At 38.9% G+C, this 18,639-nt stretch overlaps 3 protein-coding genes across 3 annotated transcripts; all 3 read left to right on the forward strand.

The window, feature by feature from the left end:
- The first annotated feature begins 2,360 nt into the window (after positions 1–2,360).
- LOC133523457 (monocarboxylate transporter 6-like) lies at positions 2,361–4,998 on the forward strand. The gene is given in 2 exon segments (XM_061859045.1): positions 2,361–3,206; positions 3,209–4,998. Coding segments are annotated over 2 exon segments (2,004 nt in total). The 3' UTR covers positions 4,367–4,998.
- A 1,235-nt stretch (positions 4,999–6,233) lies between these two features.
- On the forward strand, positions 6,234–9,286 carry LOC133523459 (SRSF protein kinase 2). Its single transcript, XM_061859047.1, is given in 3 exon segments — positions 6,234–6,912; positions 6,915–7,771; positions 7,773–9,286. Coding segments are annotated over 3 exon segments (1,920 nt in total). The 5' UTR covers positions 6,234–6,362; the 3' UTR covers positions 8,286–9,286.
- Positions 9,287–11,968: 2,682 nt separating this feature from the next.
- LOC133523463 (divergent protein kinase domain 1C) lies at positions 11,969–17,683 on the forward strand. The gene is made up of 3 exons (XM_061859061.1): positions 11,969–13,118; positions 13,425–13,620; positions 13,807–17,683. Exons 2-3 carry the CDS (start codon positions 13,447–13,449, stop codon positions 14,848–14,850), a joined length of 1,218 nt encoding a protein of 405 aa, XP_061715045.1. The 5' UTR covers positions 11,969–13,118; positions 13,425–13,446; the 3' UTR covers positions 14,851–17,683.
- The last annotated feature ends 956 nt before the right edge of the window (positions 17,684–18,639 follow it).

Genomic DNA, 18,639 nt, shown 5'->3' on the forward strand with positions numbered 1-18,639 from the left:
TGAAAAACCGTAAAGGGTTAAAGTTAGCTCGATAGAAAAAAATTACAAAAATATGTCTAATTTTCGTTTATTTTCAATTGTATATCGTTACCCTGCTGCATGCAATAGCAGTATAATTTTAGTATAAAATTGCTAATGACATAGCGGAGGGAATTTGCTAGCAAAATTGAAATCAGAAGTAAAACCACGCAATCGCCAAGTCTTCAGCCCCCTCCGTGAAGTTGTGCGAGTGTAGACTGGAGTCATACGTAAACGTCACGACCTCACGACATGTTCGCCCCGCGAAGACGAGCCGCGATTCACGCACGGGTGAGGAGGTGCGCAAGGTGTAACAGCTAAACTTGATCAGCTGATGCTTTTCCGCCATCTTGGCGCGAACCAAACTGCGAAATCGCTTTGATGTTGTGCGAGTGAGTCCGTCAACGTCCGTCGCGATATGTTCTCGCCGCGAAGTCGTGACACGCGCCCCGTACGCGCGATACATGCGCACGTGCACGCAGTCTGGAGGGTGCTTAAGGAGGGCAGGAAAAAATATATTGTTTTTTCTGTCCCTCTTAGCCATAGACCTTTATGCTCTCAGCAGAAAATGTCCTGGTAAAAGGGTATAGTAGATAAAGAGTAATGTAGGAGTAGATGTAATAACGCCTATAAAATTATCAATCGCTGCTATGAAGGCTTAACTTTTTACACCTTCCTCGATCTAGTAAGTAAATAAATGCGACAGAAATGTAGCAATAAATAGAGTGAGATGGAAAAATCTACATCCTTGTCCCTCTTAGCAGCAAGCTTGCCAAGCTTTACCTTACTGCAAAAATCTAAAATCCAAGTTTCTGTATCAGCCTCTATTGCTCGAATACGTATAGGGCTCTCCACACTCGTGCGCGAATCGAGGCGCGAAGTCGCGAACGCGAGTGTGGAGGGCCCTCGCGTCGATTTCGTAGATTGTTCACGCCTTCGCGCCTTATTCCCCGTTTTTTGTCGGTATTTGGCCCGAGTCAGGAGACGCGAAGCGCGAACTTGCAAGACTCCACACTCGCGATCGCTTCGCGCTGCGATTCGCTCACGAGTCGGTAATCTGAAACTTCTATGGCGGCTACTTGGTTATATTGGGTGCGAACTTGATCAACCAAAAATCAATTTGACAGTTCCCAGTTTGAATCAGTGCCTTGTCGCAAACTAAATCCGATCAGCTGACGCTTCGGCGCCATCTTGCCGCGAACCAAGCTGCGAAATCGCCGTGAAGTTGTGCGAGTGTGGAGTCTAGGTCAACGTCGCCGTATGTTCGCTCCGCGAAGTCGCGCCACAATTCACGCGCGTAGTCTGGAGGGGATTTAAGAGCGATAGAGAGGCAGATAACGAAATTTCGATTTCCATTGTGGTTTAAATTGGATTTAAGACTCGACTGTGTAGGGCTTTTAGTACTCTCAACTTTATTTTGATATGTATATCATTTAAACTGCTATGCCGTTTTCGTATCAATTGGGAGTGTCGAATTCATTTATGGTATCATATGACACCATTCCGAAGTAAAAACATAAAAAATATGAAAAGACACTTTATAAATTCTTCTTCACGCTAAAATCGATGAACCAATTTAGTTTAAAATTAGTATAGAGAAAGTTTGAGTCCCGGGGCAGAATATGGGATAGTTTTAATCCCAAAAATCATCCCTTAAGGATATGAAAAGGGAGGGGGATATTTTAATGGGGAATCAATAACCGCTAAACCGATTTTAATGAAATTTGGTATAGAATAGAGAAGAAGATTTGGAATAGAGATAGTTTGAGTCTAGGGAAGGAACATAAGATAGTTTTTATCCCAAAAAATCCCTTAAGAGTAAAAAAGGAGCTGTAGGATTGCATGGGAAATCAATAACTGCTCAACCGATTTAGATTTAGATGAAATCTACGTCTACATTTTTGATTATTTGAAAATGATACCAAACTTAGACAATTATTAACCTCAGACACAAATATTAATTCTGGCAAAGGAAATCTCTTCTTGCTCAGACGACGCCATATTTGACCTTTTCAAGCTTTCTGCCCATCGACTAATTTGTGGACATGTTTTGGACTCCATGAATAAAATGTTGAATAAGTGGTTGACAAAAAAGCATAATCAACGTAGAAAATAACGTAGTGATTATGTGCTCTTTGAGCATAATATATACCTAATCACGTGTAGTTGACCTATGCCGTTTTGACAATGTCTGCAGTGATGTAGGTGTATTTTATATTTACTAAATAATTAATGTACCTATTCTTTAAACATTGTGTATGATCAAAGTACAAGGAATACCCAATTGTAAAGCAAGATACTTATTTATTCTATGACATCAAGTATAATTATTATCCTGCAAAATGCCCCCAAAACCAATTTCACCCAAGACATACGATAACCGTAAGAGTGTTACTGTTGTTGCAAGCAGAGTAAGTAGACGTGGCAGTGTTGAAGGGACAGAAGAAACAGAGATCCAGGCACAAGTGCATGTACCAGAAGAAGGCGGTTGGGGCTGGGTGGTCGTTACAGCTGCATTCTCTACAACATTTTTAATGGATGGCATATCAATGACGTTTGGCAGTATGCGTCCAGATATAACCTTAGATCTCGGTATTTCTGAAACAGTGACATCTTTAATCAACTCGATTGCTCTGGCTTTATATTTAATAGCAGGACCCTTAGTTTCTGCTTTGATAAATCGATTTGGGTTTAGAGCTTGTGCCATGACTGGTTCAATAATATGTTCTCTTTCATTATTCATTTCTTACTTTTTAGCCACTTTTGGATCTCTTGTTATATTCTATGGAATAACTTTTGGTTTGGGGCTTGCTCTGATTAATATGTCTACAGGACTTGTCGTGGGCTTTTATTTCGAAAAAAAACGGTCTTTAGCAATAGCGATAGCTACATTTGGCTCCAGTGTTGGGGTTATGGTTTGGTATCCAATAAACACAAATTTAGTTAATTTAGCAGGTTGGCGTTCTTTGACTTTACTTCACTCGGGGATGTTTGGAATAATTTATTTTCTTTCAATGACTTACCGACCTTTACTCGCGTTGCATGTAGTAAAAACTGAAGAAGTTACAGACCAGCCAACTCGTACAGTCACTTATTTGCCAAATGTGGCGGCAGCAGCTGCTGCATCCCAAGCGCCTCAATCTGACGGCCCTAAACCAACAGCAGCAGAACGTCTATTCGCTGCAGTGAAGAAACGACCAACTTTCCCACAGCAGCTGCTGTGGTGAAAGACACTGACGAACCTCAAGCTCTGTCAACTCAGCCTGGGCCTTCTGCTGGACCTCCACATGTCTCCAAACTAACAATTACTGCAATTACACCAAAAGGTGGTATCAGTAAACGCCATTTACAACAAGTAAAATCTATTATGTCTAAAACTAGCATGGCGGGGGACGCTAAACAACAGAAACTGCAAATTACTGTCCCAGAAGAAGAACATAAAAAAATTAGTTGTTGGGGCCGGCTCTGTCATTGGGAGCAACATGTACCCGAGTCAAGGCCTATGTATCGGGATGACGCATTTTATGACGGAAAAATAGAACGTTTGCCTGAGTACCAAAAAAGTAAGGCCGCAGTTGTTGCTGAAGAAGAAACGGGGCTCGAGTATCAGCTAGCAGTGTCCCGTGCGGCGGCTGCACATGATTTACAAGAGCGTCGCGGCGTATTCACTACAGCGGTACGGAGAGTTCTTGCAACAATGATGGACCCCAAATTACTAAAATTAAGAACCTTTAAATTATTTTGTGCTAGTGGATTCCTTATTTACTTAGGTTTTTTAGTACCTTACTCATATATACAAGTCAGAAACTTACATGCTGGTATTGATCCAAAGCATTGTAGTTTCTTTGTCAGCGCACTGGGGGGATGTAATGGTCTGGGCAGACTCAGTTTTGGTTTTATAGCTACTAAAATTTGTCCAATAAAATTAACAGCGACTGCGTTGTGTGTTGCTGGCGTGAGTACCATGCTTTCAAATGTTTCATTTAATATGATCTTTCAGTATGTTTATTGTGGTTTATACGGCTTTTGCGTAGCTTGTGTGGTTAGTCTCCGAGCTTTGATGCTTGTCAAACTTTATGGACTGGAGAAGCTAACAAATGCCACAGGCATGATATTGCTATTTCAAGGAATAGGAAGCTTAATCAGCACACCATTAGCAGGTGTTTTGACAGAACGCTTTGGATTCACTGTTGCATTCTGTGTAGCTGGGGTTTTCATTACGTTAGGTGGTCTAATTTTGATACCTGTGAATTACATATATTCCAAAGAAAATACTTTAGTAGCACCTTCAGCCAAAAACCAAAAAAAAACCAAAGGGTCAAACCAGCCTGTAATCAGTAAAAAGTAATTTTAAGTATCTTTGTTTTATAAATATATGTCTAATTTTTATAAATATGTTTCTGTTTGTGTTCTCCGCAAGCATCATCAGTATCATGTCTTTTTTTTTCATTTCATTTATTTATTTCAATATAAACTTACAGTGTAACACGCAATGTTTACATGAGACTTTTACATATATGTTACCTATATCTAAGACATTCATATATTAAGCAACAAGAAAAGAAATAAAGTTGCCAATTATATCCACACTTTATCAACTTTATCAGGCCTGATATCAGGGGGCCTACCGCGAAAACCGAAATTCGCAAATAGCGGGGATCTTTCTCTTTACTTTCTCTATAACTTTCTCTGACGTAATTAGTGACAGAGAAAAATGCCCCCATTGACGAACTTCGATTTTCGCAGCGCCAATTACATCCACACTTCCCGATTTCGAGCCCTAAAGACTGATAATCTTTTTTGTTTCACCAAATATCAGCACATCGTTTACAGTTTACAATATTTGAAATGTAAAAAAAATGGTTCATATGCAAAAATATGAAATACTGAACATTTTTGGCAATTAGAGACCAAGTATTTTTTTACATTTCAAATATTGTTACTCATATTCCGTGAAACAGAAACCATTATCAGGCCCGAAATCGGGATTGATTTCGGGCCCGATATCGGGAAGTGTGGATGTAATAGGGAGCATTACTGCAATGTTCTCCCGCCAGAGTGCACCACAAGCACCTTTCATAAACAATATGAAACAATAGAGTAACTGCATTATGGAGGGTAGAGGTAAGGAATGGAATCTCCATATACCAAAAAGTGTCATCAAAAAACCTTAAATAGGTTGCGCTACAATACCTAGATTACTTAAAAAAAAATCAAATCATAGACAGCGCACTTCACTCCGTCGATAACGCCTAGGTTCTTAGCTACTCTAGCGCTACTCTGAAGAGATTTGGAACTATTATTTATAGCCTACTGACTCCCTATATCCGAGATCTATAGCTCCCTAGGGAGTTATAGTTTTTATTTCTAATTCGTACGAATTTTTACCTAAAATGAGTTTCACTTTTAAAATATTAACATTTATAATTTATTATTTTTGTTCATGTTTAAAAAATATTTAATTTGATTAATTAAATAGCCGTTTGAATTATTTTTACACAATTTTCAACTGTGGCTGAACGATGGATAGGTTTGTGCCTTCGATGCCTAACTTATTTCGCTTTAAATTCAGTTTTTTTAGTAAGTGTGATGAAAAACATTGTGTGTAACTCTAGTGGTAAGAATATTGTTACTCGAGTTTTTAATTCAGTCCAGTCGCAGCCTGCGGCTATCGTGAATGTATAGACTCTCGTACAATATTTCACGTATCCCCCTCGTTGCACAATGTACTATTGTAACCATACATTAATAAAAGGCTTGATACACCTTTTGATAGATCTTACTGAATTTAGTAACTGACGATATAATAACATAAGATAATGATTTATTTTCTTAAACATGGTAAATTGAAGTTGACATAACATTACCAAATTATAATCATATACCTTTCTCAGACCCTCTCAGCAAAAAGTCTTAGGCAACCGGAAGGATGTAATCGCCCTTTATCAATGTATCACATTTTTCCTACAATCTATTAAATGAGCCTTTTTAATGTATTAATTTAAATTTAAAATTCAGCTTAAAAGTAGTTTACATTCTTACTACAAAAAATAAGCCCGTTTGATTTCCTCGAACATACCTACTTTAAATTGCGCACGCCAGTAGCATTGGTTCGCTTTTTACAATTAACCAATCAGATGCCACGCATTTAGTAAAGAAACGCCCTACGGAAATAGACGAGTGCTTATTGAACTTATCACGAAATTATGTAGCAACATTGAATGGGTTTCGTGTTCGAGCGCATTTTGTTCTACGACCGGCCGCCATACTCAAACAAAAAGATTGAGATGAAAAGATAAATTTTATATTTATCGGGCGTTATCGAAAGTGTTTTAATTTACTAAATGAGTTCTAAATCAGATGTAAATAGAAGGGTACTCGCCATTCAGGCGAAAAAGAAGCGGCATAAATTAGGAAAAAAGAAAAATCGCGAGGAAGAACACGGTGGTGGAGGACAAGGAAACGGGCTGCGCAACCAGAATCAGAATCGACTGGAGCCCACGCACAGCTCTTCCAACGAGACGATTGAGGAGGACGAGGACGAGCAGTACGACAGCGACGACGAAGAGCAGGAGGACAGCGCCGACTACTGCAAGGGTGGATACCATCCTGTCAAAATCGGCGACTTGTTTCTTAACCGCTACCACGTTACAAGAAAATTAGGATGGGGCCACTTCTCGACGGTATGGCTCTGTTGGGATCTTATCGACAAACGGTTTGTAGCGTTAAAAGTTGTGAAATCTGCGCCCCACTTTACAGAAACTGCCCTAGACGAAATTAAAATATTAAAATCCGTTCGCGATAGCGATCCCTCGGACCCTAAGCGGAACAAGACCGTACAGCTGCTCAACGACTTCAAGATCACTGGAGTCAACGGCACCCATGTGTGTATGGTGTTGAGGTCCTAGGCCACCACTTACTGAAGCTTATCCTGAAGTCCAATTATAGAGGCATTCCTCGAGATAATGTGAAGACAATTATACGCCAAGTGCTAGAAGGTTTGGATTACCTCCATACGAAGTGCAAGATAATTCATACAGATATAAAACCTGAAAATGTGTTAGTGTGTGTGGATGAGACATACATTCGTAAGCTAGCAGCTGAAGCTACTGAGCTACATTCCTTGGGCTTGAGATTGCCCCACTCACTGATAAGCACTGCACCAAAGGAATTCCAAGAACAAGTAGTGACGGGTAAGATGAGTAGGAATAAAAAGAAGAAATTAAAAAAGAAAGCTAAGCGCCAGTCCATGCTGCTCAAAAAACAAATGGAACAAATAGAAGAGATGGAAGAGCAGAAAAAGGTCGAAGTCAGTGAATCAGCGCCAATGTCTCAGGATAATGATGATTCACCCCAGACACCCGAGGAAGCCAGTGTTATTGAGACTACTCGCTCTGAAACTGACTCTAACTTAAACGAAGCTAACCTGAACGGCTGCAATGACTATGAAAAAGTAGACGATGAGGCATTTGATACTGATGCTGATGCAGTGCAGGTGAGGAGTAAGCCACATGGTTGTGGTGATGATGTTGGCACCCCAATGTCAGAAGGAGACATGACTGATACCCCTCCTTCATTTAATTCAGAGTCCACTAAGGGTAAGTCTTTGGAAAAACAACCTGACCCAGCCTTTGATGTATGTGATCTAGAAGTCAAGATTGCTGATCTTGGAAATGCATGCTGGGTTCACCGACATTTCACAGAAGATATTCAAACCCGGCAATATCGCTCTCTTGAAGTACTGCTTAGTGCCGGGGTATGGAACATCTGCCGATATTTGGAGCACTGCCTGTATGGCCTTTGAACTGGCAACAGGGGACTATTTATTTGAGCCTCATTCAGGCGATGGCTACAGCAGAGATGAAGACCATCTGGCACACATCATTGAGTTGCTAGGAGACATTCCTAAGCGTATTGCTGCTTCCGGAAAGTATTCTAAAGTTTTCTTCAATAAGAAAGGAGAGCTGAGGAATATAACAGGACTGAAGCCATGGGGCCTAGTGTCTGTACTCACAGAGAAATATGAATGGAGTCACACAGATGCAGAGGAGTTTGCTGACTTTTTAAAGCCCATGTTAGATTTTGATCCTAATCGGCGCGCCACTGCATATGAGTGCCTTCAACACCCCTGGCTAAAAATAGCAAATTCAGAGCAGAAAGAAAAGAAGGAAAAGAAAGATTCATCTGTCAATTCCACTCCAAACACGGAAGACATGTCGCAGACTGATAAACCAGCAAAGAGGAGGGCCAAGAAAGTGTATACATAGCCCAGATCATAATATGCCAGAGTGCATACTTTTTGTTTCTTTGGTATTTTGTTGTATAACTTCATTGTATACACTCATTTTGCTTGCTCTCTGTTACTTGAGTGAATCCCAGAGCATTCATTAAATCAGTAGTGTTGACTTACAAGTATTCAGTGTTTTAAAATCAAAGTTTATTTATAGATTTGTTTGTGAATAATTTAATTTGTAACTTCATTGTTTAATTAGCAATCCTTAATTTGTAAAACAAAATTGTATCCATCTATTGAGATAATGCTGAGACACAAGTCTCCCACAAGTGGCTATGTATATAATACAGGCTACTTATTAGTGGTGACATGTCTGAACAAACTCATTGGCATTATTTAATGTAATATCTTGAATTACCCAAACTGTACAGATAGCTTTAGGAAAAATTGTGATGTATGACATGTAGACAATATAGGTTTTGTCACATAAATCTTAGGAATTTATTAGTTGACATAGTTCAGCACCTAAATCCACCTAGAAATTGAGGAGTGTAATGTGAAGTCATGCATGCATACTGTAGCCCAGGAGTTCCCAACCTGTGAGTTGTGTCCCCCTAAGAGTTTAGTGTAAAGCAAATTGAGTGTAAGATGCCTTAGCTTATGGAAACTGAGCTCTTCACTAAAAGGAGCATAACGCAAAAAAGGTTGGGAACCCCTGCTGTAGCCTGTCAGGTAGTATGTTCACGTAATAGTAAGTTTGTGTTTTATCACTATCACAATAGAAATCTCATAATATAAACTTTAGGGAATAAGACAGTATTTGTAAAGCCACACCTCCGAGACTGCCTTTTTATATTTTGATGAGTCATCTAAATTTAACATTGGCTGGAGTGCAGATATTCGGGAGGATGTATAATATGGTGTCCTCTGATCCAGCTTATAGTTATTATTTATCATAGATCCCAATTTACATGACCATTTGTATTAATTATATCTGCAAATTTACATAAATAAAATGTCAAAACGAGCTTGTTATTATGAGTTTTAATGTAGATTTATTAATTATTTTGTATGGTCAGTCAAATCTAACCCAGGGCTAGGCCACTCTAAGGCCAGGTCAAGGAACTGCATCGATGTTGCAAATCATAATAATCTCTGAATATTTGACATGGTTCTATATGGTAACCCAGGGTTCCATTTGGCTGAGTTTACCTGATGCACAGTAGGTAGTAATTTGTATAGTTCTCAGGAAAACAGACCTAAGTGCAGTAGAGGTTTACTTGTATTAGAATGTAATAAGGAAAAGGTGACTAATAATCTAATAATTATATTAAAGCACACACCTTTCCCTGAGAACTATGCATTTTAATTATTTTTGTACCTTTTACACGTGATACGCTTGGCGTAGTCACAATGAATAAAAGAGTTGTACACAGTAATAGAGGTTTGACCTATCTGCGCAAGCAACCTGCATCTTCACAAAACATGTTATCTTGACTGTCAAAGTTCCTAGTATAATTTGACCTATATCGCCGTAACATCTATTTGTACGGAGATTACCTACTTTTATATTGGTTGCGTCGCGGTTATGAATAATAGGTCTGGACATTTTTCCAAGGTGGAGCAGGAAACGTTATTGTAATCCGAGTCGAAGTACGCACCCAGAGAGCACCTATGTATGGCGTGTTGTACAGATGTAGATGAGTACTGTGGTTTCATTGCATATATTGTCTACAGCTGTATGTGATTCCTATTCAATTCTAATATCATTCCCACACATTTTATGTGAAGGTTACTCAGATAGCTTAAAGTAGGTAAGGTAGCTACACTTACTAAGTACCTAATGGGACGGGCGAATTGCTATAAAATACTTGTTTTAGTAATAAGTAGGTATATTCCTACACTAAACTAAATCTAACTTCCCTGACTCTTAAACTATTCTCCAAGTACAATATGCACTAACCAAATTTCATCTAAGTCGGTTCAGCGGTTTAAGAGTGACGTAGTAACAGACAGACGGACAGTTTTTATTTTCGTATTTATTACAATACTAGCTTTAGTTGGCTACTTTGTATGCGTAGAGTTAGTAAGTACTTCCCCATATTCACTTGCATAACATAAGTCCCACTCCCCTTTTTAACCTGATGGGATGATTTTCGTAATAATTACTATCCCATGTCGTTTCCTGGGAATATAACTATTTCCATACCAAATTTCGGTTTATACCCACTAGTTACCACCAAGTTGTTACCAGTGGTAACTACTGGGATTTTTTTTCCCACCATTTACCAGTGGTAACTACTGGGAAAATAAATTCTCACTAGTTGCCACCTCTGTTTGGTGGCAACTAGTGGGAAATTTGGTTAGCGTTCAATAGTAATAAAAACAGTATAGATAGAGAGTGCTTTAATCAATAATTAATTAAAAGTTCAATTAATAATAAGTTAATTAATTATTAGTTTAATTATAAGTCGATTAGTGTTTCAGTAAACTGTGGTTTATTGAAATCAGTTCAGCGGTGTTTAAACGAAGAGGTAAACAGACAGACAGTTACTTTCGATTTTATGATATTAATAATTAGCTTCTGCCTGCGACGTCTTATGTGGAATGATGATGATGATGACGGTTGACAAAAACTATCCTATGTCCTTCCTCAGGGCCCAAACTATCTCCATACCACACCAAATTTTGGTATAAGCGATACACACCTCGCTTTCGCATTTACAATATTAGTATGGATAGAGATAGTAAGAATTCCGTGATAGGAACCGTGGCTGTAATGTCTGCCCTAATAAAACTAAAGGCTAAGGCTAAGCTACAAAGTGGTATGTTACTATGACAATTAATCACACATACGGCTTTTTGCCTAGCATGTTTAAATGGCGTGTTCGGGTATTTCTCTTGATCTCTTTATAAAGATCAACAGAATTAAAATAGAAATGAGAGTATATGAATACAAGACAACATAAAATGTTTAAAATATGTGATGAGTACAATATTCCCAGTAATACTTTATGGTTAATCTCGTATTGGAACCGTTATACCTGGGTATAATAACGTAGTGATTATATGCTCTTTGGGTATAAAGCCCCCTCCAGACTATGCGCGTGAATCGCGGCGCGACTTCGCGGAGCGAACATACCGCGACGTTAACGTAGACTCCACACTCGCACAACTTTACGGCGATTTCGCAGTTTGGTTCGCGGCAAGATGGCGCCGAAGCGTCAGCTGATCGGATTTAGTTTACGGCAAGGCATTTGATTCAAACTGGGAACTGTCAAATTGATTTTCGGTTGATCAAGTTCGCACCCAATAACCAAGTAGCCGCCAACGCCATAGAAGATTATGACAGTTTTCAGATTAACCGACTCGTGAGCGAATCGCGGCGCGAAGCGATCGCGAGTGTGGAGTCTTGCAAGTTCGCGCTTCGCGTCTCCTTTGACGCGGGCCAAATACCGACAGAAAACGGGAATAAGGCGTGAAGGCGTTTTTGGACCCGGGTATGTCCTTAAACTACGTCCACAAGAGAGGTATGGGCATTATGAATGTCATCTCGCTCTGTGTGGTAGGCAGTGGTAGGGCACAGCACAGCGGATGTCATTCCAGATCTAGAGCAGAGCCCAACTGGGGAAATACCTCCACCTTACAGAAAATCGCAGCCAAATAACACTAGACCCTACTCATAGTGTTGTGTTCCTGCCGGTGAGTAAGGTTGCCAGAGCTCAACGAGGGTGGGAGGGGGTTAGGGTCGGCAACGCGCATGTAACTCCTCTGGAGTTGCAGGCGTACATAGGCTACGGATACTGCTTACCATCAGGCAGGCCGTATGCTTGTTTGCCACCGACGTAGTATAAAAAAAAAAAAAAAAAAAAAGGCGTGAACAATCTGCGAAATCGACGCGAAGGCCCTCCATACTCGCGTTCGCGGCTTCGCACCTCGATTCGCGCACGAGTGTGGAGGGCCCTTAATATTTGACAAAATTCGATTTTACAAACGCTGCGTTCAGCACAGATGCAGCATGAGCATATGCAACGCCCAATATTACGGTTATGCAAGGGCTCTGGCAACAGTTTTTAAATAAATAGAGTCAAGTAATAAACAATTATTAAAAAATAAACTCAATAAAGTAGGGTTTTACTTTTTTTTTTTTTCCCTGGCTTTCCCCTCTTGTGTTTTGGCAGGAGGGATTTTGCCAATGACGACGTTTTAGACGTGCAACGCACGATAAAGCATGTTCGGTGTATGATAAATTTTGGTTTGGTAAAAGGACTTATGGTAGGTACCTAAAACAAAAAACATTTATTGTTATGGACATCACAGACAACACAGGACATGTACAGTTTATTAGAAAAAGAGCGGGAAAGGTAACAGTTTTGACAATTAGAAGGCATACCAACATAAGGAGAGATAAGAAATGGACAATAGACATAAGATGATTTTACTAGAAAATGTAGAGCCGTTAAAGTTTTATATTATTTTCTTGTATGTGTTTAAGAAGAATTCCAGTGTTCCCACACTTTATTCGTTTAACACATGCGCACAATATAATTTTGATCACACTTTATTTTTGACATCCTACTGACATTGACACTGCTCGTTTTGATTGACACTATGCATAACTTTGAAATTTAATTTTTAATTTAATAATTGCCCGGTTATCCTTTATTCATTGTTGTATTTGTATATTTGTGTTTCGTTCTTCATTGGATTAAACGCCGTATACCCAACCCAATAGTCCTTGTATTAAAACTTCATTGGACTTTGCAACAACAGATTGACGGTATCGCAAATTTCTACTGCATTGCGGTGTGCGGACTTAGTCAATGGAGAGTTTGTTTTAAATATGCATGTAATAAGAAAAGGTTAAGTAAGTATATGGTGTCCAATATTCTAGGTATAGCTGTTACGTGTAATTGTTAATAACTTGTATTCAAAACTTCCTACAAGAAAAGTCAAGTGTCAAGCCATACTTACGAATACGATACGAGACAATAGCGCTAACAAGCCTCTATTAAACTTTGTTGAAAGGACTATAGTAACCATAGTATCTTGGTAGGAATATAATAAAAATGCTTAGATATGTAAATAGTATTTTTATGATTAATACACTCTTAAGATTTAGTTTTACTGTATTTATTATGTAAATGTAATTTGAAAATTTTATTTATTTCAGGTCTCTGGATTTACACTTCATAATGAACAATTTGTATCATCTGTGGGTTTGGATTTTAGCCCAGCTGTATAAGTTTGTTAAAAGAAGGCTAATTTTTATTGGTTTTGGATCATTAACAATTACACTATTAACCATGTTATTGAAATGGAGCTTCACATGTTCTACTATTCAGCCAGAAAAATATGTGAAAAATATTGTAAGTATTTATTTAAAAACTTAAGTCTGGCTAACAAAAGTTCAACATAATAAATAATATTCACCCACCACTGAGCCTTGGCTATTGTAATTCAAACTTGTTTGGTTTGAATTTTGTTACCCAAACCTTGTATGATAAACCCAGATTTTACTGTTATAATTAACGCAAGTGTGTATTCCTTTCTAGTGCACTGATTACCAAAGTGGCTCCTCCATCGGAAAGCTCTGTGATGAACTTTGTAATGACGGGATATCCTCCATTTCCTGCCACAATTTCCACACAAGCAAGGAGGCAGTGTTCTCAGGTATCCATGGCAACCACAGTGTGGTGTTCAAGTTGCCTAGAAAAATATCAAACCATGAAGTGCTGCACTGGTTAGACGACTCAAGTAAAAAGATTTATCCTTCCGAAGTAGACTTTACAAATATGATTATAACAAATGTAAAACTGAAATTCAATATTTTCTTAAACCATATTGATGCTAAGAGAATGTCATATATCAATTATTCATTGAATCCCCATGATAGGGAAATTGAAATGGAAAATGTATGGAATTTATTGCAAGACAATGAGTATCTTGCTTTGTTGTTGTATGAAAAATTTGATATTTTCCCTCACTTAGAGGGATCATGTGGCTCACTGTACGCTGTCCAGAAACTGAACACAATATCAAGGTACTGGCATCTGATAACACTTTATGATAGCAAGAGTGAGTGGGTGAAGAGAGTCAAGCTATCAGTGATGATACTAGATTTCTTGTTGCGTTTAGATCATGCTCAGCCAGAGCCACTTCATGTCTGTGATATAAAGATGGACTATTTCGGAGTCACAAATGATTTCAAGAAAATCAAATATCTTGATCTCGACTCTGTTCACCCTCTTAGTGTAACAAATAAGCTTACTGCTGACGGGTCAGATTGCAAGCAACACAGTGATTGTGATTTTAAAGACTGCCGATCTTTTTGTAACCTGATGACGTTTAAATGTCAACATGGCGTGGCTAACAATAACCTGCAGATTGTGTGTGAGAAGATATTTTTGGGCTGGGTGTTGTCTGGGCGGGTGATGGTGCCAGGGCTACTGCTTGGGCCGCGTTCTCCTCGCGTTCTTATCGACGTGCTGGAGCTCTGCGCTAACCCTGACGTTGAAGCGGGCACACCAAGAGCACCAGCTTCAAAAGAAATTAGGAACAGACTTCACAAACTCCTCTCTCATTTATCTTTATCTTAAGAAATGAAATGCTCTGTGATAACTAATTACCTTAGATATGTTTATGTAGGTGTTAACATTTTCTAGTCACAATTTTTAAAGTTACTTATTGTTTAAGTAGTTTTTAACAGTTGCAATACTTGGAGTGACAATAAAGTTGCACCAAATTGTGATAGTTAGGTTTATAATTTCTTCACTTTTTAAATGTAGATAAAATGCTCACTCTTACCAGGGATATAATAACAAATCGTGTTTAATCTCCAGTAAAAACTTATCTACTAAGTTTTAGGATTCATTAGTAAGTAGTAAAAATTTAATAAAAATTCTCATGTGCCTTTAAATGAGATTTAAAAAAGTTGTTACATTTAGTCAATTCTAATCTAATGTTTCCCGTACAACATACTTCTAAAATTAACCTGATTGCCAACAATAGTTCTTCCGTAAACAATAAAACATTCAACTAGTTGTAATTGTTTAAAAAGAAATCGCACACGAGGTCCGTAGGATCGGGATCTGGGTTATAACCGCGAAAATCGAAGTTCGCAAATTCCGGGCATCTTTCTCTGTAACTCTAATTACGCTTTCATTGGAGTAAAAGAGAAAGATCCCCCAATTTGCGAATTTCGATTTTCGCGGTACGCCCCCTGAGCAAGTACGGTGTGCGCTGCGCCCATATCCACATCAAGTGCGACTAAATAGACTAGTCGAATTAGTGCAAGGGCTTATACGGCAAGCGCGGGGAATCTCGCTTCCTCGGCCCTCGTGCGCGAACTACAGGTATCGCTCAGTGGATTATATATTGTGCACTATTTAAATGTAGATAAAAATACTCACTCTTAACCAGGAATCTAATACTACTAGTGTTTAATCTCCAGTAAAAAAGTTATCAACCATGTAATGCTGTTATATGAACATCAGATTTAATAAAAGTATAACGACGGGTGATGTAAGAGGAAAGGGGAAGACTGCTTCTCCATACGAACACAGTTCCCCTTTTCATCTTTGGATATTAACATTATAGAAAGTATGTTTATAATACAAAATTTGATTTATTTTGACACAGCTAAATGATTATCGGACGTTTGACTTTTTGTTTATTATAAGAGTTATAGGAACGAAAAAAAATCCATACAAATCTTTATATGCTCCTATCTTTTGCAAACATTCCAAATTTGAAAAATATATAAAATTGAGTCAAAATATTTGAGTACTACGTTTGTATGGAAAGGTGGTTAGGGGGCGGTCGTCCACTTTCGTCATAGGTACATAACGAAGTAACAAGGTTTAAGTCATGTGATGAACCCTGACAGTTTTTGTAGAGTTTAACACTATTATTAATTTACTTCCTGATTTTCTTAAAATTCCAAGGCAATTGCCTTGCTTACAGGGCCGGATTTAAGGGAGGGCAACCGGGGCTACAGCCCGGGGCCTCCACAAAAGAGGGGCCCCCACAATAGAGACATCGGAAAATTTACCATTTTATTTGGAAAATAATTTGATGCCAGGGGGCCTCCACTCCTTTATTGCCCGAGGTCTCCAGACCTCTAAATCCGGCATTGCTTGCTTAGATTGGTTCTAGTCTTTCTTAGATTAATGAATTAGGGCACAATTAATTTATATATTTACTTAGGTATTTAAAAAATCGAGTTACACTGCCGCCTGTAGCATAAGTGCAATAACTCATTTTGAAATATCATTCAATCGTTTACCTTGTTATCTTGCGATATGTTATAACTAGTTATAAGGTGTATTGGGGTAGCTTAGAAAGCGGGCTAATTTTATAAATGGCAATTAGTTCGAAAGCGGGATGATTATGAAATTGGCAAATACTTCGAAAGCGGGGTTATTTTGAAAATGGCGTATTCTTCTAAAGCGGGGTAATTTTGAAAATGGCAAATACTTTGAAAGCGGGGTAAATTTGTAAATGGCGTATTCTTCTAAAGCGGGGTAATTTTGAGATGGAAAATACTTCGAAAGCGGGGTAATTTTGAAATGGCACAAACTTCTAAAGCGGGGTAAGTTTGAAAATGGCAAATACATGATATAAAATCCTACTTTAGCAACACTGATTACGCTAGTGCAACCTGCAATGCAACGCTTACCAAGGCATGTTGCTTACTTTTTTTTTATACAGGCGGCAAACGAGCAGACGGATCACCTGATGGTAAGCGATTACCGTCGCCCATGGACACCTGCAACACCAGAGGGGTTGTAAGTGCGTTGCCGGATTTAAGATGGGAGTACGCTCTTTTCTTGAAGGTTTGGTGTTGCTACAGTGGAAAGTGGGATCTAGTAGTCTGTAAATATTTGCCTTTCAAAGTTTTCCAAAGCGCTGGTGATCTAGCGGTAAGAGCGTGCGAGTTGCAATCCGAAGGTCGCGGGTTCAGCCCCGTCTCGTACCAATGAGTTTTTCGGAAATGAATATGTACGAAATATCATTTGATATTTACCAGGTCGCTTTTCGGTGAACGAAAACATCGTGAAGAAACCGGACTAATCCCAAAAAGGCCTAGTTTACACTCTGGGAAGATCAAATGGCAGTCGCTTTCGTAAAATCTAGTGCCTACGCTAATTCTCGAGATTATTTGCCATTTTGCTAGGCTCCCAGGAGAGGAGCCGTGGTAAATTAAAATGCCGGGACAACGCGAGGAAGATGATGCCATTTTCAAAGTTACCACAATGAATCTTGCATTTGGAGGTGATTTCAAAGTGAGTTATTGCTCTAATGCTTAGGGCGGCTGTACAGTCATATCATTAAGTCTCAGGGATCTTATAAATGTAAGGTCTAGTTACAACACAACAGTGTTTGTATTGGGTATTTGAATAAACGCCCAATCGGCAAAATGGAACATAAGTTTAATGGTTTGATTTTTTCCGAGAATCCTACAAATGGAAACTGACGTCTAAATACGTTTACGTATTTTGATGACCAGACCCTGCCTACGAAGACGATGGTCCCGGGTTCAAATCCTGGTAAGGGCATTTATTCGTGTGATGAGCATGGATATTTGTTCCTGAGTCATGGGTGTTTTCTATGTATTTAAGTATTTATATAAATATTTATATATTATATCTATCGTTATCTAAGTACCCTCAACTCAACACAAGCCTTATTGAGCTTACTTTGGGATTTCAATTTGTGTTATAATGTCCTGTAATATTTATGTATTATTTATTTTGTAGGCACGATAAAGGCAGTCATCAGTATCAAAAGTAGCGTATCCATAGACTTAAACGTAAAATGAAGTGGATCAGTACCCCTAGTGTAAATTTGATCGACATCATAACGTGACGAACGAGTTTGCGTTAAGTCTCATTTTGTATAGGATTTTGAGTTTCCAAAACGTCCCGCTTGGCGCGCTCTTTCTAAATCCAATACAAAATGAGACTAAACGCAAACGCGTACGTCACGTTTCGAAATCGAATTTATTTACACTAGGGGTACTGTACATTGGTGTCGAATCGCGTAGTGCGTAACAAATGCGAGCCAGCCTAAGGACGCGGGCACACTGGCGAGTTGCGAGTGCACAACGATATCACCGCGAGCGCGCAACGATTTCGCCCCCATCCCAATACGTCAGTACGCAGGGAAATCGTTGCTTAATTACTCCGTCAATGGCGGTTGGTGCAATGGCTAATGTCAAATTAAATTGCTCTAAGTATTTTACATTTATTAATCATTGATAAAAGCGAAGATATGTATAACTCCGTATAAGATAAATAAAGTCTAAGAAAAAAACGTGCCTCGACAAATAAAGAAAAAAAGCGGCCAAGTGCGAGTCGGACTCGCGCATGAAGGGTTCCGTACCA

The sequence above is a fragment of the Cydia pomonella genome, chromosome 12 (assembly GCF_033807575.1).
Source record: "Cydia pomonella isolate Wapato2018A chromosome 12, ilCydPomo1, whole genome shotgun sequence".
NCBI lineage: Eukaryota > Metazoa > Arthropoda > Insecta > Lepidoptera > Tortricidae > Cydia > Cydia pomonella.